Below are 21,030 nucleotides of genomic sequence, written 5' to 3'. Positions count from 1 at the left end.
ATGGTTATGAATCCTGACTGTACCCAACAGCAGAGAGTTTAGTAATAGTTTTAGCAGAGACCCTGGGGAGCAAAGCTTTAATCTACGTAGTGAAAATGAAAGAAGGAACAAAAGTGCCTGAGATCTGACCAATTTTCCACAACAATAAATTTCTTTTTTTTTTTTAACTCAGCGGCTTAGTGGACTAATACGCCTGCTTGGGAAATACCACCGACAGCAGCTGCATGTGTCCATTTCCCAGTTAGAAAGATTTGCTTTTAGAGGTTTATACTGGAAACAAAGACACCGGCAGCCAAAACAGATTAGTGCTGATGGCAGCTCAAATGTAGGTCAGGTCCCTAACAATGAGTCAGCAACACAGCAAAGTTAGAAACATTACACTCAGCGAACCAATATGTGGTTTGAGCCCTGCGCCAACCTCCAGTTGGAGCTCCGTCAGGACGCAAGATGTGTTAAATGAGTGGGACAATGCTAACATTCCATTCAAAGCACTGTGGTTTGGTGTCAGATCAGCAGGGGTGTTTGTAATTGCATGTTCACCTACAGAGATAATGAGAGGGGAGATGAATCTCCAGCAGACTTTGAAGAAAAGAGGAGGGGGGAAGCCCAGCATCATCTCCACGTCTTTGAAGTAGTTCCTGTGGCCTGCAAGTGAAAACAATGTTAAACGTAACATCCAAGGTGAACATCAGGGTTGCTGGATAATTAACTAAGACAAGCTAAAGGAGCTAAATACTGGTTTACAGCATCTAAAAACGGCAAGTCTAGAAATACGTGTACCTTATATTTCCCTTCTGTTTTGAATTTCTCAAAGATCACGGGTTCAGGAACAGAGGGTGTTCAATGTGTTGTTCTACACATTATAAAGCCCCTTGATGCAAATGGTATCAAGATTTTTGGCCGTTTAAGAAAAGGTGGTGGTGTTAAGGTCAGTGTTGCTTTTATCAGACTGCATACTTCATGAACAGAAAACTACTGCTCCGATTTAAAATCACTATGTTCAGTTATGATAAATCGACATGATAAAAATCCACATTCATACTAATATACACACCAGCTACTCATTTTTAATATACTTATATTAGTTTCTGTGGTTGTGTAAAGAGGCACTCCAGGCAGTAGTTAGATGGTGTGTGTGTTTGTGCATCTGTTGTCTGTCAGTGCTTTTGTGTTTTTGTCTCTTCCGCCTGCACAAAATGCGTAGAGTAGCCTAAAGGCCCATAACCACTTTAATGTTTTTTTTTCCTTGTCTCACAGCCCAAAGTAAGACAGCATTGTGTCTTGGCCTATTCAGTCTGTCACTAGTGGAGGGAAATCAGTATCTCTCCAGTATGCCTCTGGTGTAACGGCATTTTCTTTTTGTGATTATTTAACGTGGGTGTATAACACAGAGTTTTCAAGAGAGCTTCAATGAATAGCTGGAAAATTCACGCACTAACAAGGTGCTGAGAAAAGTCACATCCTGCTCGGCTCAGGCAGATTGACATTTACTGTGTTTCTGCTTTCAGCCATTATTATAGCTATGCTGAAACTACCTCTAAATGAAATAAAAAAAACAAAACAAAACAAAACAAGAAAAGTGACTACAGCCACAGTAAAACCCCAAATTGCACACCACCCTGTCAATATGTTTTTATAACAATGTCAATGTGTCCTAGGATGTGTTTTCTTTCCTAAACTAGGAAATTAGCCAGACAGGAAGACAATTGTAAAAGATAAATAGCCTTTTTCTTCTTTGAATGACATTATTTTATGTCGCCATCTTTCTCCTGGAGAAGAAATTGTCATCCCTGAAAAATCTTGCTGCTTTACTGGGTGAACGCACGAATAGCACTAGTGGCACTCGTGGCAAGAGCAGCAGGGTTTGGGCGAGAAAACGTGACACATCACTAGATTCAGTCTTTTATCCTTCTTACCATAAATGTACATGATGCAGATGCACATGATGCAGGAGATAATAACCAAAGAGAAACTAGCAGCATAGTTGTCCATCAGTAACAGCCAATAGATTCCTGCCTGCACACAGAAAACCGAGAGATGAGTCGAAACTACAACTCCAGATAAGTGATTGTCAAAGAAGTTACCTACACATGTTTTGGACTCACCCGTGTTGTTAGTGGCACTCCCAGTAGGAAACCGGCGATGGCCACCACTAGTGTGATTATAGTCTTGTTCCTGATGATCCAGTCTGTTCCGATCTCATCGACGATTGCTGTCACCAGGGTCTCTAACAGACAGAACTGCAACAGCAGTGAGGGACTGAATCAATCGATAGGCGAGACTTTCCACCAACTGAGAGATGATCAGTTGAGGCTAATAACATCATTCAAAGTGTAAATTTTGTTAAATGTACAGTATATAACTTTTTTTTTAACAATGTCATTTACATGCTTCACTACAGCAGTTCGTCTGAGTAGTTATGTATTTATCCACTACATGGAGAATACATTAACTAGATGGAAACAGAGTTCCTGATGCACAGGATTCTGAACAGGCACTACAAGTCAAGTGGAGCTCCAGGTACAAAACATGAAAAAGCACAATCAATCTATCTCTCTGCACGCTGTGTTTGCACCATTTCCATGCCTCACCTGAGTGCCCAGTCCCAGTAGGATGAGCATGAAGAAGAAGAGCAATGACCAGAGTGGCGAAATAGGAAGCAGAGTGAGGGCTTCTGGGTAGGCCACAAAGGCCAGTCCCGGTCCGTGGTCGGCCACCTCCGACACAGGGACGTTCAGGTGGTGTGCCATGAAGCCCAGGATGGAGAAAATGACAAAACCAGCATACACGCTGGTAGCACAGTTGGTTATACTGATGATGATGCTGTCTCTGTAGACGGAAAAAAAGAGGAATATTTGCTTATCAACGCACCTAAAGTAAAGAAGCCCTTTTAAAAATTTCATTTTCCTTCAAATGTTGACCAAACTTTTCAAAATGTGTGGAAATGCTGAAGACATGCATGATTTGATTTCTGCCTCAAAAGGAATGAAAATGGCTTTTTTTTTTTACATTAATACTGTAGTGTTCTTCTGCATAAGCCATTATTTGTTGAGAAGGCCTTGGAGCTGCACATGTTGTTATGGTTTGTCTGTGCTCTCAAAAAGTGGGTTTGTCTGTCCAGGAGTTCAGTTCATGCTGTATACCAGATATTAGCACAAGAAAAAAACCTGTTCAGTCAACAGATCCCACTGTTGAGAGAGTATGTATCTATGACAAGATGATCAGTGACAAAGTGAGGGGTAAAGACTGAGTACTGAGTCTTTGACTTTGCCCAGATGCAACAAGAGAATTGTGCGGTTGCACAGTGCTTTGTTTCCTCACATTTCCTGTTCCAGTTATCACAGAGGATGTATTTGATGCCTTTGATGCCAGTCCCTTTCTCACCTTTTCCCCAACCGCCAGTCAGACTGCTGTCTATCCTGTCCTACAGCGTGTGCACTTCGGCATGGTGGTGTTACAGGAGCACAGAGAGCGGCTCCATGGGGACCGAGCTGCAGAACACAAGCTGATTAAGGCTGCCATGCAGCTGTGTGTGCAGATAGCACAACCTCAAGCTCCTGGCAGAGGAACAAATTATATCTTCAGCCTTTCTCCTTGCCCCCTCCAACTCTCGTGATGCCCTCAATCTGTCAGCATGTGTGGACAAGCTCAGGAGAGTAAATGACATCTTTTCGTCTCCTTATCTCCTTCCATTTCCTCTTTCCTCCATCTTAACCTTCTCCTTGGCATCTTTCTTACTCCCTCGGTGTTCAGGCACAGTGCGAGCAGGCTCTTGACTGAGGTCCAAAAAGTCATTTCTGTCCTTCCTCCTGTGCCACTGTGCCTGACCTTCTCCACCTTTTCTTTTTACACATGTAGCCTTGAAGTTTGCTTATGACTATTTTTCCCTCCTCCGCTCACTTTCTCCATCACTCTTAGCCCTGACTCACTGGGTGCACGCCGCGCAGCCTGCAGAACCTGACATAACATGTAGTTTATTTTCTACATTTGTCAACTCCCCTCTTCCACCTCTGGCTTACTTCTGTCTAGGTTTTCCGATTAGTGGAAATAATAAGATGTCAGTTTGTTGCCGAGACACTGTGGCACAGGCAGTGGCAGCCGCACACGCTCACAGAATAACTCCTTCAGCACGGCAATTTATGCAATTTGTATGCTGAAACATCAATTTAAGGAAAACACTGTAGCTGTGATGTCTCATATTTGTAAATGCTTTGATATGAACAGAAAACTGAAGGTAAAGAACATTTCATTTTCATTTTCATATTTTGGACTGTAATTACCTGGGATTAGTGACATCCTGGTGTTTATGTTGGTTGTGTGGCAAGACTTAGACTGCGGCTAAAGAATAGTCCAGCATGTAACTCCTTGTAAAGCTGCATCTTCTCAGGTGACATATCAGTTATATCATGTTAATTAGTGAGCTTTAGAGGGGCCAGTAAGAGGATGTTTTTATATTCATGTAGAGCCAAACTAGCAGTTTGCAGTCTTACAGTAAGCTTGGCTAACTTGCTATCAAACCTCTCCCTTAACTCTCAGCAACAAAGCCAACAAGGGTTTTTCATTAACCCATAGTCTGGAGTACCAACCTGAAACAGTTGTTGTGGAACTTGTTATAAGAAGCCATGGTAATAAGACCACCCCAGGCACAGCCCAGGGAGTAGAAGATCTGAGAGGCAGCATCTCCCCAAACCTACAAAAACAACCCCACATAGAGTCAGTGATAAAAGGAACAAACTAAAAGCTTTTTCTAGTTTCGTAGTTGAGAAACTGAACTGCCTGCTTATGTGAGTGAATACCTTCGCATCGAGGACCTTCTGCCACTGTGGAGTCAGGTAGTACTTGATGCCATTGATGGCTCCATCCAGGGTGATGCCACGAATGAACAAGATGGTCAGAACCACATAGGGGAATGTGGCTGTGAAGTACACCACCTGCACACACACAGACACACACACACATAGAAATTGTGGTTTGAGAGAGTAAAAGCTGCCTGTATACTCGATATGTGTGTGTATTGAAAATGCAGCTTCTATTTTCCCTAAAATTCTGAAATAAGTCTTAATTCTACGTATGAGTATTTGCTGTGTGTGTGTGTGTGTGTGTGTGTGTGTGTGTGTGTGTTTGTCAGACTGACCTTTCCAGAGGATTTAACGCCCCTGATGAGACAGAGAAAGACAACACACCAGGACACAGCCAGGCAGCCCAGGATAGGGAGACGGACCTCGCCGAAGTTTCCGATATCATCAGAGATGTTCAACACATAGTGTCTGATAGAAAGAGAGGGATACAGACACAGGAAGAGATATTTAAATATGTTTTTAAATATTATTTTTCAAGTGTGCTAACACGTATTTGGACACATCCACCAGTAGAGAAGAATAACAGCTAATGACATTAAGAATAACAAGGTGCACAGTGTGTGGCGGAGCATCAAGACAATTTCTTGTGTACCTAAAGTAGTGCACAAGTCCTAGTGTGGGCTTGTAGTGGAGAATTAGTAAGTATGTCTGAACGTGCAATACAGCATATGCTACACAGAGAGAGATGTGTAACAACAATGTAGCAGTTGTATGAGGTCACTTGTTAATGACTGTGATGGACTGTGGAAAGAAGCTGTTCCTGCGTCTGGCAGTTTTGGCAAACAGAGCGTGGCTCTGTAGCGCCTGCCAGAGGTGAGAAGTTGGAAGGAGTCCTGAGGGGTCTGTGGTGGTTTCCTTTGCCCGTTTCCTGGCTCTAGATGTGTAGAAGTCCTAAGTGGGCAGAGATTCACCGTCTGTCTGCAGCACACTGTCCTTGTTCTGTTTTTATGGGTTTGCGAATAATAATGAAAATACAGAAAATCACTGGCCTTATCCTTTAAGACAGGCCTCAACAATGTGGCTAATTGTCATAGATCAAGTGATTTTACAGGGATTTGAATGAAATAGGATTAGAGATTATTACACGAGCATCTTAAATGCATGATGGATTTAAACTGTTACAAAAGGTATGTCAAGCCAGTCAACAATGTAAAGTGCATTTCAGCCTGTGTTGTGTGCCACAGGCTCCTGAAGACAGAGACTAAGCTGTTAGTCAGGATCAGCAAAACAAACATCTCTTTAAACTTAATCCATACTGGATTTTTCTTTCACCTTGTTTATTAAAAACACCAGCTAATAGAAAAGCAGCATTGTTGTGAGGTCCTTACTGGAAATATAATGATTTGACTGAGCTTGTGCAACACGAGGCACAAAGGGGGACAGACAGCTGCAATACAACAATACTGCACTGCTATTAACAGGAGACCAAACATTTGATGGAAATGTGACAAAAAAAAGGAACAGCAGTGAATAAAACACTCTTAATTTACTACTTTCCACTCTGTTAGTATATTAAGATCGACAAAACTATCACAGTTCATATGCAATATGCAAATATCACAGGTGAGGCTGTCTGCACTGAGATGAAGATCCATGGGCAATTCGGAACTATACCAGCTGCTGCCACACTGTTTTCATACAGTCAGCAGAAATCAGCAGGATGGATATGAGCTTTACATCTGAAATGCAAAACCGCTACACGTGATGATCCACTGTGGGCACCCAGGTTGAACCATGCACAAACAGCACCAGGCTGCTGTGAAACGACCATAGAAACATCTGTGTGTGTGTGTGGCACCGTAAATCGGTTGGTTTTGCAGTAGTTCTATGTTCTCCTGTCCATTTGTGTCATTTATATCCTCTCTATCTCTTTCCTTTCTCCCTCATCCAGCTGATCATGCATTAAATGCAGCTCATTCAGCTGTCTAACAGGCTAACTGATCAACACACACAAATTATTTAGGTTTCACGACTCCAACTTTTACATACAGTGCAGCTGCACCTATATGAACATTGCTGACTTTACACCTCACAAAGCCCTGCTAATCGTTCTGGCTGCAACATTTGAAAAGAGCCCAGTGACGTTCCAAATACTGAATAATTATCTGGTAAACATCCTGCAATGTCCGGCAATGCTTTCTGCAAACGCTGGGCATGTTGGAGACAAACTGGGCATGACAACTTTGACCTTCCTGTTGAGTATGTTAGGCCTACAAAAGGTAATGAATAAGTTAGTAAAACTGTCATGAAGAGTATTTTCACACCCAAGGCCCCCCTCCATACTTACTTCCAGTACTCCTCACTTGGACTGGTCCTCTTGGTGCGGTTCACTACCTCAGACACCCCTGCTACCAGGGTGGTGGTAGCGTTAGCCAGGCTGGCGTTGAGATGGCGCCCGCTGCCCACTACCCCGGTGCAGTCTGCCGTGTTCCAGGGGTTGTTGCAGTAGGTCCAGGGCAGCAGGTTCGTCATGGACATAAAAAAGTAGTAGAAAGCAATGCAAATGACCACGTTGTAGTAGATCCCGATGTAGGTGGACACCACCATCATGCCGTAGCCCACACCTAAAGAGAGGAAGAGAATGATTAGAGCTCAAATAAAAGCAAACAACTTGCCAGTGTGAACAAGACATTTAGTTTGGACTCAAACTTAACCACGTCAATGAAACTGTGGTCTGAAGTGGAGACCAAACCCAACAAGTACAAACACTTATGTCAATATGACAACAACACACACAAAGTGACAGACACACCACTAACCTTTGAACATAGGGCTGATCTTCCAGACTCCCAGACACCCCAAGCTGGCAAACTGACCGAAGGACAGCTCGAGGAAGAAAAGAGGAATGCCACAGAAAACCAGCATGATAAAGTAGGGAAGCATGAAGGCACCTGCAGCCGAGAAAACATAGGAAAGCAAGTCAATCATGTTTTACACTCTAGAAATATTATTTTATTATATTATGTATTATAAAAATTGTACATGAGAACATGAAAGTGCAAATCAGTATTAAAGCCTTTTCATCTTTTGTTAGTCCAGACAATAAGCACAGCAGGCAAATGCCTTGTCATTTCCCTCTTATACTGGTGTCGGACAGAGATAATAACTGTGGTATAGCTAGATGAGCATCATGACGTTGAGGAATGTGGGGGAGACCTGTCTATAGGTACCAAACAAGCACCCTGTCACAAACAATGACAGAGTAATTTGTAATAATCTATCACCACATGACCCAGGGTCACAAATAGCAAATGTGCTACATGTAATTATTAAAACTCGGGTAAAACTGAATAGATATCTAAGCATAAATTAGCCCTGTGCCATGTGATCATAAGAAGAAAAAAAAAAGACTCGTCATAAACCTCATCTGTCATAATAAGCTCCCCTGAGGGACCAGAGATGTCACTGAATGTGCAGCTGAGTCTGCTCAGTGGTGCAGCAACTCTCTAGTGGTACGCACTGGATGAGAAACCAGACAGCCATCAATAGGGAGAGTCTGGTGTGCATGTGCGCTTTCGTACGATGGTTCCGTACGTGAACTAGGTTGCGGCAACCAGCTGCAACTGTACAACACCAAAACCTTATCACCGTGTGTGAGTTGCTCAGTTTCCAGGCACGGACAAGCAAGGTGGGCGCCTCGGGGGCCACCAGCTGCAGGGGCATCGAAAGAGGAGGAAGAAATTACTTCAAATGCTCAGTCTACTTGTAATAGTCAGTCTCCACCACCATCCGATACGCTGCTCACACTGCACTGAACACCTGATGACGTAACATAATTTATATGCTGCTGTTTATTTTGTGACCCTGCAGAACATTTGCTATGCAGCTCACATGATGTAGTAGTCACTTAGCAGGTTCAACAAAGAAAGTCTATAATGACTAACAGCGTGTGCAGATGTTTGCCCTCAAAACAACAGCTGTCAAAAACACGTCTCTGTGCTCTGTTAAAACACTGAAGGCACATCCATGTGAGCAGAGAGACCTGCTGAGCCGAGAAAATAAAGACCAGCTTTTTCAGCTTTAGTTTACCGTCACTGTCATCGCTTTGTGCTACATTTTAGCAGGTGAACACACTTTGGTAATTTACTAAGCTTAATGCTGAGGTCGATGTGTATCTGTCTATTACAAACATCAGCAACCTTTAAGGCTGGAGAGGGGAAAAAAAGATGCAACTTGAGATTGTACTTGTACTGTATACAGTCTAGTCCAGTGCATACTACCGTAACATACTACACTACTGTGGTGTGGAAAGAATGTGCACTGAAGCCTACAGCGACTTACTAAAGTCAGTGAAACTGAGCTTGTTTGGTGAGTGTGACAGTGAACGCAGCGATGTTTCAAAGCAAAAATGCAACACTGAAGGAGGCAGAGGTCAGCATCCCCCAGGTCGGGTTGCTGACCTCTAGTTTAGTATTTCCTGCCACAGCTGATTCAGGCTGGCCTCTGTTTTACATGGATTCAAAGGGCGCTCCTGCGCACATGATCACATTAGAAGCATACATGGATATGAATGACCAGGTGATGTTTAATATACCATCAGCACGATTTAATCCATAGACAAGAGTGTTGTAAAAGTACTAATATAGACGTAATACAGCTCATTTAAAAGTTAAGTGAAGTTGAATCAAGTCAAAGTTCAGTCATCTCGCTGGAATCAGTGGTTCCTCTTGCCTAAGGCGCCAAGATGTGCTGATACAGAGCAAAGCTCGGCTAGGCACTATCTGCAGCTGTGTGTGACCTATTTCTTCCTTGTACGGGAGTACAGGTCTCTCTACACGTTAAACACAATCAAATGTTTGCAGTATAAAAATGTGAACTATAGTGGGAGTGATGCCGGGGAAAAGTCTGCATCACTGAGTTACAGAACCTTGACCGAGGTGACTGACGTTCACTATGCTTTGGTACTTTTCTAGCACAGTTTCAAAGTTGGACCAAATCATTAGAACATGTTAGTCTATTGACTCTAGATGTATCCAACTTGAGTTGGCACTATATGAAACTAAATGACAACAGGTTAGAATGATCCCGAACGTACTCATCAACCAGACATCATTAAAATCCTCTGAACGGTTGGAAGGACGGACCTCACTCCAAAACATTTAAATACTTGAGCCCTGCCGTCAGGTTGTTCAACGGGTTTGACTTCAGGAGAGGAGTCGACAGCAGCTCAACAACATGAGATAACTTTTGGGACATGTTTCTAAAAAGATCTGAAAGACGTTAGTGCAGCTTTAAGGGAAGTGAAGGGGGGAAAACGTCTTCAAACATTACATCTGGACACTGTGTTACTGCTGAAAGTGCAGATGTAACGTCTGCTTTACAAAGCAGCTGATTTGATTTTGACAGCGCTACAGATGTTTCCTGCTGTTTCAGAAGAGTCTTCACTAGCTGAGCAATTCAACGTTTTAATGGAGCAGCCAGAGAGATGTTGAGAGTCCAATATGCATCAGCAAAACAAAAACATCACATGTGAGTCTGTAGTTATGTGTCAAAACCATGCTGAAGCTGTATTCTCTTTCCTGTTTCCATCCTCTGACCACATGGCCTGGAACTTTCCTTCCTGTCACCTGCCTACGACTTTCAAGCCCACCTACACACTGCCTTCAAATAGATCCGCCCCTTTTTCCCAGTCCGGACTTCTAGGTTGTGAACTCCACCATTTTTCTTAACGTGACTCTTACCTGTTTTGTTTTGTTCCTCACCTTTAAATAAGCTGTACCTCTGGTACAGTGAACAACCCTTAGTTGTTATATTTAGATATTTAGATATAGTCTGCATGTTTCCAAGTCTTTTTACATCTGAATTAAAGACCTGATTTACCAAAGGTTTGCATGTACTAAAACGTGCAGTTTACTATAGCTGCTGTTACTGCGATGTCCCAAAGCAGGTTTTTATGTGTGTTTCTGCAGACTCAGGATGCACCTAATGAGGCCAAATGTGGCAAATTGAGGCTTTAATGCAGTTGGTGATTTCCCTAAAGTTACAGGAGCGATCGACTCGAGTAAACTTCTTCTTCTTATTCTTTGGATCTGCAAATCAGTTTGTGGCAATGGTATCATAACATTGTGGCCAAATACCCCTGGCCAGGTCTTGATGAATTCATGGTCATGACATAATTTCTCTCCATGACAGACTCCACTTCATTTAAATACACCCACCTCCACCATGTTTGCACCTCTTGTGAATCACGCAATTGTTTTAAGTAAATCACCTGAAAAACTCCCACCAACGAAACATGCAATTTTCAAGACTGCACATGCGATTTAGCACTCTCTAGCTGGGACCTAGTCTTTCTTTCTGCACCTTATGTCATCCTCAGCACATTCTACTTCAAAAGACAACATAATGTGCACTGTTTAAATACAGCACCATTGACCCCAAAGAAACATGTGGAGGCCTAAAGTACTGTAATTAACTTAATTGTAAGTTCTATAAGAATGCCATACACCCCAGGCACAACCCAGTGAGTCTGTTGCTGTTGATAAATATAGCACATTTTTCATTCAAAGCACAAGATGTATCAAACATAATCGAATGGTCAAAAGGCCCAATGAATGAATGAACTTCTCCACCATCTGTAACCCCTTTTTACACATGTGCCTCATTATCACGGTCGACTGCTTAGAAGCTAATAATAATAATGAATACTTTATTGATCCCCTTGGGGAAATTGTGGTTTGACAGCTGCCAGACGGCATGTCAGCGCTACTAGGGTGTTTCGGTGTCTTGTCCAAGGAAACCTCAGCAAGTAGCCAGGAGGAACCGGAAATCAAGCCACTCACCCTGGAGTTTGTGGATGACTTGAATATTATTTACTAAACTGTCAAATAATCCTATTAACTAATAACAATAAAGCAGTCACAAGCAAAATTCTCAATATTTAATACGTATTTAACCGTTTCTCAATTTGAGGAGGTAGGAACTGTTAATTACTCATCAGTCACACAGTATTTATTACTAATCATAATTAACCAGTCATAAGCAAAATTCTCGGTACTTGTCTATGTCCCTAGAGTGCATGTCTGTATTCGTTTGCATGTGTATGAGGGAGGAGGTACAGATGAGCTGGGGACCTCATGCTCGGCTGTGATCTTGACCACGTGATCTGATTCAGCTGTGTGTTGGTTACAAATGGAAATGATGACAGAAACAGAAACAGTGCTGAGTGTGGGTCTGTGATTGGGGGGAGAGGAATGATCTGTTAATATGCTCCTGTTCACTTAATATTCCTGTCAATCACAGGCACAAGGACACTTGGACACGTGTAGGTGGACAGAGCTGGGAATCGAACCCCTTAACCTAGTGGTCGCTGGTGGACGCTTCTACCTGTTGAACCACAGCTGCCCCAGTGACTGAGTGTGTGTTAGTAGTTTGACAGAGCTACTTTAATGAAGAAGTGAGTTAGGATCTATACTATAAACTGTACCTCCTCCATTTCTGTAGCAGAGGTACGGGAACCTCCAGACGTTACCCAGGCCCACAGCATAGCCCACACTGGTGAGGACAAACTCAATCTGGTTGCCCCAGTTCCCTCTCCGGGAGTTTTCATCCTTCTTCACTGGCTCGCCTGGAACTGCTCCATTCTACAACAAAGGCACAGAGAAAGACAGAGGTTACTTCAGGTGACAGGAAGGCGAGTGTGTTCCTGAGATAAATGCCGGTGCAGCAAGTCCAGCAACCGCACTTGGCACCTTTAAACGCACGCCTGTCACCAGCAGAAAGCCGAAATGGACGATGAGACAGAGAAGATCATCCTAAGAGGCCTTATTTTCCCTGTTCAGTCAAACCTGATGATGTTGCTGGATGCCTGCTACATAGTGTTTACATCATGCAGTGTTGTTAATTCGTTCATTCATTATTTGAGGTTCACACAGTGTTGAATTATGCATGTGCCATGCTCACACTCGTGGTTGTTGGTTATCTCCTCAGCCACAAAGTCTAGCATAAGGTGTGTGTGCTGGAGCAGACAGGATGTAAAGTGAAATCAGCGCCTTAAGAGCAGCCCATAAGCATTTGGTCTTGTCGTCCTGATTTCCAGCTTCTCCTCTCCTCTCTGCCCCCCTCCATTACTCCATCTGCTGGCATCAGATGGTCCCTCTCTCCTGACCTCCTCCGTAAACTCAGTTCAGTCTGTCTGTCTGTGGGCGCATATTAGAGACACTCGGGCTCTTGCAGAATATATATATATATTATATATAAATAAATAAATATATATATATATATATATATGCTGAATTTAGATTACTTGTACACTCTTTTGGCAAAATGTGAGCAAAGGTGCTTGTAGAGTCAGCTTGATTTGCTGCTCTAGGGTCAGTCAGTAGTAAACAGATCAGTGCAACAGGAATGTGATAATCAGACAGTATAGAAGACGTAGGAAGGCTTTACTATGGAGGCTACATTACACAGTTGTCCACTGGCTAGAGAGCTGAACTCAGACTGAGATGCTGAATATATAAAGGAATGAAACTGGTAGCACAGTGGTGGAGTGGTTAATACCGGTGCCTCACAGCTAGAGGGTCCCTGGTTTGAATCCAGACCACCCACGCAAGCATGTTCACTCCACACATTTTCTCTCGCAGTCCAAACCCATGCAGTTAGGTTAATTGGTGACCAACTTCCCCCGCAGGTGCAAATAGTTGTTTGTATTTAAAAAGCCCTGGGATGACAGCTGGACTTGGTTCCAGCAATGTTAAATGTGTTAAAAGTGAGCTTTTATTAATGTTAAAGAGTTATTGGGACTTATATGCTGCCTGGCTGGGAGATTTAAAAGAATATTCAGTAGGAAAATGTAGACAACAACATTACAACAACTCAGTTACACTGAAAGAATGTGACAGAGCTGCAAAATATTCTGATGACCAAACGTTGGAATGATTCATTTTAATGTGTCTAACTTTGAAAAGACAAGCCGGACAATTAATCTAATATTTATTTAGTATTCTATTCTAAATGCTTTTATAAATTATGTAAGAATAAAAAATGAGGGTCTGAAGATTTTTTTCTATAATAAGACTATAATGTAAAAATGTACATGCAGTACTAAATGAATTGAAGTTTATATTAATTTATGGGGTTTTCTATGCCCATGCACACTGGGCACAGTTGTATGCATGAAACTTTCATTTACTGATTCATGCTGCCTATGTTATCTGTGAGTAGCAGAGCCTGCGTTTCAGAGGCTCCCTGAATGAATAGCCTCACATTTTCTATAGGAAACACGTTGAATCTGGCAAAATGTGAATAATGGTCATACAAACAGGCCTCATCTTTGCAGAAAAACATTTATTTTACAAAATTCTCGCGTTGGAGAACAACTTATGGCAGCAGAGTTTATATAACAGCAATGAAGTCATATTTCTATTTTGTTCTTTTTCATAGAAGCACCACAGGACACCAGATCCTGGGGATAGCATGCTGAACACACGCTAAGCATCACCTCACCCAGATGAAAACACTGCTTCCGCCACAGAGTGAGACATCTTGTTCATCAGCAAAAAAAAAGTCAACAGCAACAACCACAACAACTAAAAACAACCTCCACATTTTGCCCCCATGGTGCCGCAGCTCAACTTTGAGGCAGCGCCAAGCGTGATTAATGAGTGAGAGAGCAAAACAGCTACAACCACAGAAAACAAACATCTGCCATATTTTCCCCAAAGTTCAATAGTTTGTCTTTGTGTCTGGCTGTGCTTGCATGTTAGGAGGATAAAATAAAGAGCGTTTCTCCAGCATCCCTGACCTTTCTTTGTCCTGGACTGAAGGCTGCAGGTGGGAGAGACAGGAAGATCAACAAACACGAGAGTTACTGGTGAGGAGATGCTCACAGTGTCGCAGCAGTGTGTGAGGAGGAAGCCCCAGCGGTGGGCCCACCGCCGCGGCGGGTCTCACGTCGTGATGTCTCCGTCTGTAGTTGACTTTGGAAGGAAGGAGGCGCAGGGACAGTGTGCAGCTGCGTGTGTTCTCGCCGTACATCTTTTACATCTGACTTTCCTATCTGCGACCAGGTGTGGGCGCCTTCAAAATACACACGCGCATACGTACACAGATGCATAAACACACATGTGGAGGGTTCCGCTCAGATCTACTATCTGCCAGAAAGGAAACAGGAGAGGAAACACTGAGAATAGCAACGAGCCCTGAATCTTTGGTGCCCACTCTGTGAACCTCAAACAACTACACACAGTTTCGGCTTTATTAGACTTTAAATCCAACTTAATTCTTACTTAATTCAGTTGATACACTGTCATTGATCTTACTTCATTAATTGCAATGTGTAACGAGTTTCTGCTCTGATACATCAGGCTGACATTTTACTCTCTCAGCGGCTCCTGGCATGATGATCACTATATGGAGGACGAGTATTGGAGGAGTGACCTACCTACTATACAAAGATGTACTACGTTTAAGTAATAGTTCTGTTTATTTGCTAGGAGTTAGATGATGATATGAGTATTGTTCTCATATCTGTACGACACAGAGATGCAAGTATGTGCCAGGCCCTCACAGAGTCAATGTGTTGCTTACGATGATGTTAGTGGTGCTATCACAGTTAGTATGAGGCAGGTTATTTCTTGGTGTTTCTACTAGTTGCATAGAAACCTCACACTCTCAAGAAGTTTATTTTAAATTACCCATTATTTGTGCTATGCTAGCTATGAGGCAATACAAAGATGTTGGGTATTATGATTATTCCACAAGATAAAGGGTCCATAAAATATTTTATATGATATAATTCTTTTCAGCTTTCTGGGAAATCTGAGAAATTAAGAACTACAGCATATTTAAAGACTCAGCTAAGCTTGGGAAAATGGTCCACGAATGTCCACATTTCTTGAAAAGGCTTGAAAAGGCTGTGACTCATAAGGTCACACATTCTCTGCAGGTTTTATGGGAGATGAAAACATACGGTAAAAAAGTAGAAATGGACAAACTGAGAGGAGGCAGGTGCAGCATAAAGGAAATTGTCAGTGAACAGGTGCACGAGGGAGGTGGGCGGTAGGTTAAGGAATGGATGTTCAATCTATTGGAGGTCAACAGAAGTACTGGCTGTCGATAGGCTCGGCCTTGGTAGAAATCAGAGCAGAAACATCGGATCAGCTCTCTAACGACCGTATAGTATATTGGCTGAACCTTATGGGCAGAAGATGAACTTTGTGTTTTTCATGACATCCCCCTCTCCCTTGACTGACCCTGATGTCTCCACCCAGGTGTTGTAGCCTGTGGTGCTGGCTCCCTGGAGCCCCCTGGTCAGACAGTCAGACAGACAGACAGACAGACACTCCGCTCTTCCTATCACTTCATTCCTCACATGCTTCTTTGGGACCATCTGGGCTTTATATAAGACCACACATGCCCCCCCCCCATCTCTCCTTGTATTTAGTTTGCAGCTTTTCTGTCTTTCCAAGGTCTCTTTTGAGTCACAGTGTTGACTTTGCTGAAATGTTCTGCCTGTCTCTATCTTTGCTGCCACTTCAGAAGTAATATAAAATTAACACAGTAAGCAGCCTGTTAGATTTAGAGCATTGATTTTGCTGAAGTCATTAACAAGACGTACAGCCGTGCTTAAGACGCAGGTATGGTGGTTGTTTTGATTAGTGTTTCTGTAAGTGATTTAAAGAGATCTGGAGTGGTGCTCCGTGGCGCCTGCTTCTCTGCTTGGAAGACAAACCAGACCAAACAGAGCTTAGTAGGCCAACACAAGAACAAAGACAAATCTCACAACAGTTTTGCTTGATTGACTGATTGATTGATTGATTTATCTGCTTACTACTCTGCTCCACCACCAAATAAATCAGACGTATTGTGGTCAGGCTGATTTCTGGACTCACTCTTTAACATCCTGAAGCATTGTGCTAATCAGACTTTGTTCCTGGTTTCAGATTAGCACATGCCTTATTATAATCTGTTGGGCCAACTGCTACATTCACCACAAAACACTACAAAATGTTCTTTCTGGCAGCAGTACAGCCGACTAGTAATTCACAAATCTGCAATCATAGTCTCACAGGTTTGGGCCCAACAGTGTGCCAAACAGATAAAATACAGTCCCCAACTCTTCCCTCCGCTAAGCTCTCCTTGAAAAGAGTGCCAGCTCAGTGCCTAAAATGTGAGAAAAGAGAAACGCAAAGAGAAACGCTGATCTGCGCTCTGCAGGCGCAGATTGGAAGTGACATAAGGTGGGATCTGTGAGATTTACTCAAAAATGTGTCACTCTACAAAGGCCTGCAGGTGTAACGTTGAAGGGACTAAATGCTCTACCATTTGTAGGTGGGGAGCCTGAACACACAGCCACAGACCACTGTCGAGTTTCCCCTCGAGCTATGCTCTCAAATCCCAACTGCTGTGATGCAGCTGCTCGCTGACAACAAGCAAAAGACCGTCGCTGTACCCTGACATAAACAGAAAATGAAATGTAAAAGATTTGAAAGAGAGAAAGCACAGTTTGTGAAGAGTCAACAATATCTCAATGACTGCAACCACTGGCTGCATCAAACACCCTGATTATACACACAAACAGATATTCCCACGTCTGATAATGCAATCTCAAAGCATTTCTGGAATTTGCAGAGTCAATCACAACCTGGTTATTAAGTATAAGTAATTAATTTTAAAAAGAAATATCGTTGAAAATGATAAAATTAAAGTTATTGGTTTCAGCAAATCTTTTATTATCACAGATGCACTTTCCTCCTCGGGCATTTCCTCTGGATGCTGCTGCCTCGCATCCTCTCTCCAAAGAGAGAACTCCAGCTTTGTAGACGTGCACACACACACACACACACACACACACACACACACACACACACACACACACACACACACACACACACTTCCTTTGTATCCATTTCCATACACGCAGAGGACAATTTTGACAGACAGCTACACAAACCTTTTGACGTCTTCTTGACAGCTGCAGCTATGTCTGTAAGAGACACTGTCCACTAAACTACTGACCTGCTTTCATCTCATGGCAGCACACACACACATCACTGTGCCTTCCTTGTCTTCCCTTGATCACGATCCCTGAACTTAAGTTCGAACTGTATAAATACTCTTATTCTGAATGTTCCTTAAAGTTTCCTCTTTCTCACAAACGTTATTAAATTATCTCCTGAGTATTTGAAAGGGTGAATCTCAACTCTTCATTTAATTGCCACATGAAGACAGTTACTATAGTGCAGAGCTCTGCAAAGGCCTGATAATCTCTCCTACAGAACGTGATTTGTTAAAATCGTGCAACTGCTGACTGTGCGTGTCATTTCATGTCTGAAAGAATTTTATTTAGTGACACCTCCTATAGAGCAATGGCATTTTACTGACAACTCAATGCTCTTTCCCTCTCTCAGGGGAAGCTTTCTCTGCCTGAACAAGTGCCAAAATGTCCCTCGATTACTTTTTTGCTTTTTTAGGCATAAAAAATTACATCATTATTTGGACACCTTGGGTATATATCCAACGGTGGTCTGAAATGTGTTTGACAGAGTTATCTGTAACGGTCATGGGATAAAAATTCAGCTAGAAAAATAAAGTAATAACGAAAACTTTTCACTCTACACCTGAATTTCTCAGGTAATTACTGTATTAACATGTAGAGTATATCACAGTTTTAAGTATATTTTCTATCGATGATAATCAGTGTTAAAACAAGCAATCAAAAGGGTCCAGTACTTGTCTAAAACATGCCAGACACCACCCCATCCATAAACATTCATGCATCATTACCTATACTTTTCATTTGCAAGGTTGAAGGGGTGGGGGTGGGAGGCAATCCCAGCTGTTATTGGGTAAAATCCGTGTATAATACTGTGAAACCTCTACAACCTTGCGAGCACTAAAACACATTGTTTTATACACACATCTGTTGATTTTGTGATTAGATACATTATTGGAACACTTCAAATTATTTTTTTCATTATTCAATTTATTGTGTTCTAAAAGTGGAATTATATTTAGCATTGACCTCTATGTAGTTTTCCACTTATGGACATGACAAACTGCTGGTATGTCTGACAAATACAGCTGAAGATATCTGATATCTGCTAAATTTGTCCTGTTCACTGCTTTCAGTCTCCCATTTAAATAAAATAATAATAAAGACCCAATATTACTAACTTAAAAAGAAGTACAAATTTAAACATACTAAATTTGTGGTACCACCAATACTTCCCAGTGTTGTTGGGAGTTAGATTTTCTGATATATGTTTAGTTAAGGAAGCAGAATAAGATAACAAACATTTAGCTTTTCTATTTTAACGACTCCATTCTTATTCCCATTTCCAGCCAGGTAGCAAATAGACAAATGCGTGTGTGCTGTGTGTGCGGGGTGGGTTAAAATGGACCGTGAGAGAACAGATCACACCTGAGCTAAAACATGCCTAATTTTCCGAACAAGCATGTGTATCCTAAAACAAACTGTGTTATGTAATGTGCTGCCATGTGCCATTAATTTATTATGGTTAAAACAGGCTTTAATGAGCTGTGGTCACAAGGCAGAACATGAGCGATTCTGAATCCAGGGTCAAAAATGTGGCCAACGTCTCAGCTCTTGGCTCTAAATACAGGTCTGTGATGGAGAACTGGGATGGGGTTGGATAGCGTGGGAAGGACAACGGGGTAAGGGGGGGGAAAGGTGACACAGGAAGGTCAGGCTGGAGACATCTGTCCAAACACTGAAAGGGAAGAGTCAAATCTGTGAGTAAATATGGGCCTTTGACCTCGTTCAGACTTTATATATAGTGTCTGGATCCAGTTGCAGTTCACACCTGGCATAATTGAACTTATGTCTATTAACCTACATCTTTTGGAGTAGGGAGGAGAAATGTGGTGAGAGCGTTTGGTATTGGCTGAAACACAGACATTGCTGGAGTGTTTTCAATTATATCCACGCTGTTGGTTGAGATCTCTGCACAAGTCGAACAGGATCACAAATGTCTGCATCAATCAGACAAAGTCACGAGACAATAGACAACAAAGAGCACAAGAAGTACAGTCTAAAATGTGCCAGAATCAAGATGACGGCGGGTGCAGCGAGGATAGAAAAAAATACCTGGCTGCAAAAGTTAAAGCTGTCCAGTATTTTACAGCTATCTGTGACATTCTTTTTCATGAGAGATGAAATGTGTCTTCAACAGAGGAGAGGTTTAAAGAATAACGGTTCACTACAAGACAAGAGGCAATGGAAACAGAAGTTGTCTTTAATATCAGATGTGAAAAATAAGGTTGTACAATAAAAACATTGAGGTGGAAATGTGTTCTTCACTTTTCCCCTGTGTATGAATACAGACCATTTAGCCATCTCCTTGAAGCGCACCCACTTGTTCATGTCAGTACCATGTCTTCCATTCACTTTTACTCAACCCGCTTTTATATTTAATGCAAATATATGCATCCAGAGTGTGAAGCGCTATAAATCACTCTTTTACATGAGCCACTGCTGATCCTTTGTCCGGTAAACCAGTTAGCTTAAACACCTAGTCCAAAGTAATCTGTCCTCGGAGACAAGTAAAAAAAGAAATGTTGTAATTTTGCAGACTTTTTCCAGCCAATAATGAGGCCTATGTTATTCAAAGCGGCACACCTAATCTCCCTTGCTCCACCTACACAGAGTTTAGTAAACATGTCTGTCTGCAGCAACTGAATCCACTTGGCTGTTATGGGACAAAAAGCTAACCGGATCCCCCCAAAAACAGGCCGCTCAAAGCTCTCTTTATAAGTGGGCTGTGAGGTGAGAGTAATAGGCCTAAAGACAGCGTAGACCGTAGCTGCTCAACCTGCTACCACTGGGGCCACATACCAAATGATCACATTGAGCAGCGACTGAATAAATTCCCTCCACGGCTGATTAATTGAAACCAATGTATGGAGTGTCAAGAGGAGGAGAGGGGGAGGAGGAGGAGGGAAGAGATTCAAGTGCTGTCAGATGAAGTGTAGGATAGATGGGTGCCCAGAAGCTACGGGTCACTTACAGGTTACAACACTCCATACAATAAGAAAGTTGCTCACCATGTCTCTAGTTCTTACTAAAAGGTTTCTGAGATTGTGAAAACACTTTCAAGCGCATCTGTAGGTCAGATTTGGCCACGGACATCCTTGAACAAATAATGTAGCTGCGAGTTGACAAAATTAAAAATCTAAGTAGAGAAAGATACTTTAGTGTGTATGGATGAGC

At 42.3% G+C, this 21,030-nt stretch overlaps 1 protein-coding gene across 5 annotated transcripts in view; it reads right to left on the bottom strand.

The window, feature by feature from the left end:
• The window catches only part of slc6a9 (solute carrier family 6 member 9), a 63,853-nt gene that overhangs the window by 6,153 nt on the left and 36,670 nt on the right, over positions 1–21,030 (bottom strand). For 4 of the 5 annotated variants that reach the window (XM_026374695.1, XM_026374696.1, XM_026374697.1 and 1 more), the window contains 10 exons: positions 12,286–12,442; positions 7,619–7,750; positions 7,147–7,423; positions 5,135–5,267; positions 4,797–4,931; positions 4,587–4,690; positions 2,592–2,829; positions 2,106–2,240; positions 1,917–2,016; positions 545–645 (listed from right to left, as the gene is read on the bottom strand). In XM_026374695.1, the coding sequence (XP_026230480.1) occupies positions 545–645; positions 1,917–2,016; positions 2,106–2,240; positions 2,592–2,829; positions 4,587–4,690; positions 4,797–4,931; positions 5,135–5,267; positions 7,147–7,423; positions 7,619–7,750; positions 12,286–12,442 (1,512 nt within the window). Of the gene's footprint in view, positions 1–544; positions 646–1,916; positions 2,017–2,105; positions 2,241–2,591; positions 2,830–4,586; positions 4,691–4,796; positions 4,932–5,134; positions 5,268–7,146; positions 7,424–7,618; positions 7,751–12,285; positions 12,443–14,601; positions 14,663–21,030 lie in introns of those variants that run through there. The other variant, XM_026374698.1, reaches the window with a different exon arrangement.

Source organism: Anabas testudineus, chromosome 17 (assembly GCF_900324465.2).
Source record: "Anabas testudineus chromosome 17, fAnaTes1.2, whole genome shotgun sequence".
Taxonomy (NCBI): Eukaryota; Metazoa; Chordata; class Actinopteri; order Anabantiformes; family Anabantidae; genus Anabas; species Anabas testudineus.
Note: the sequence above shows the minus strand (reverse complement) of the source record. Positions and strands in the feature narration are given on the sequence as shown.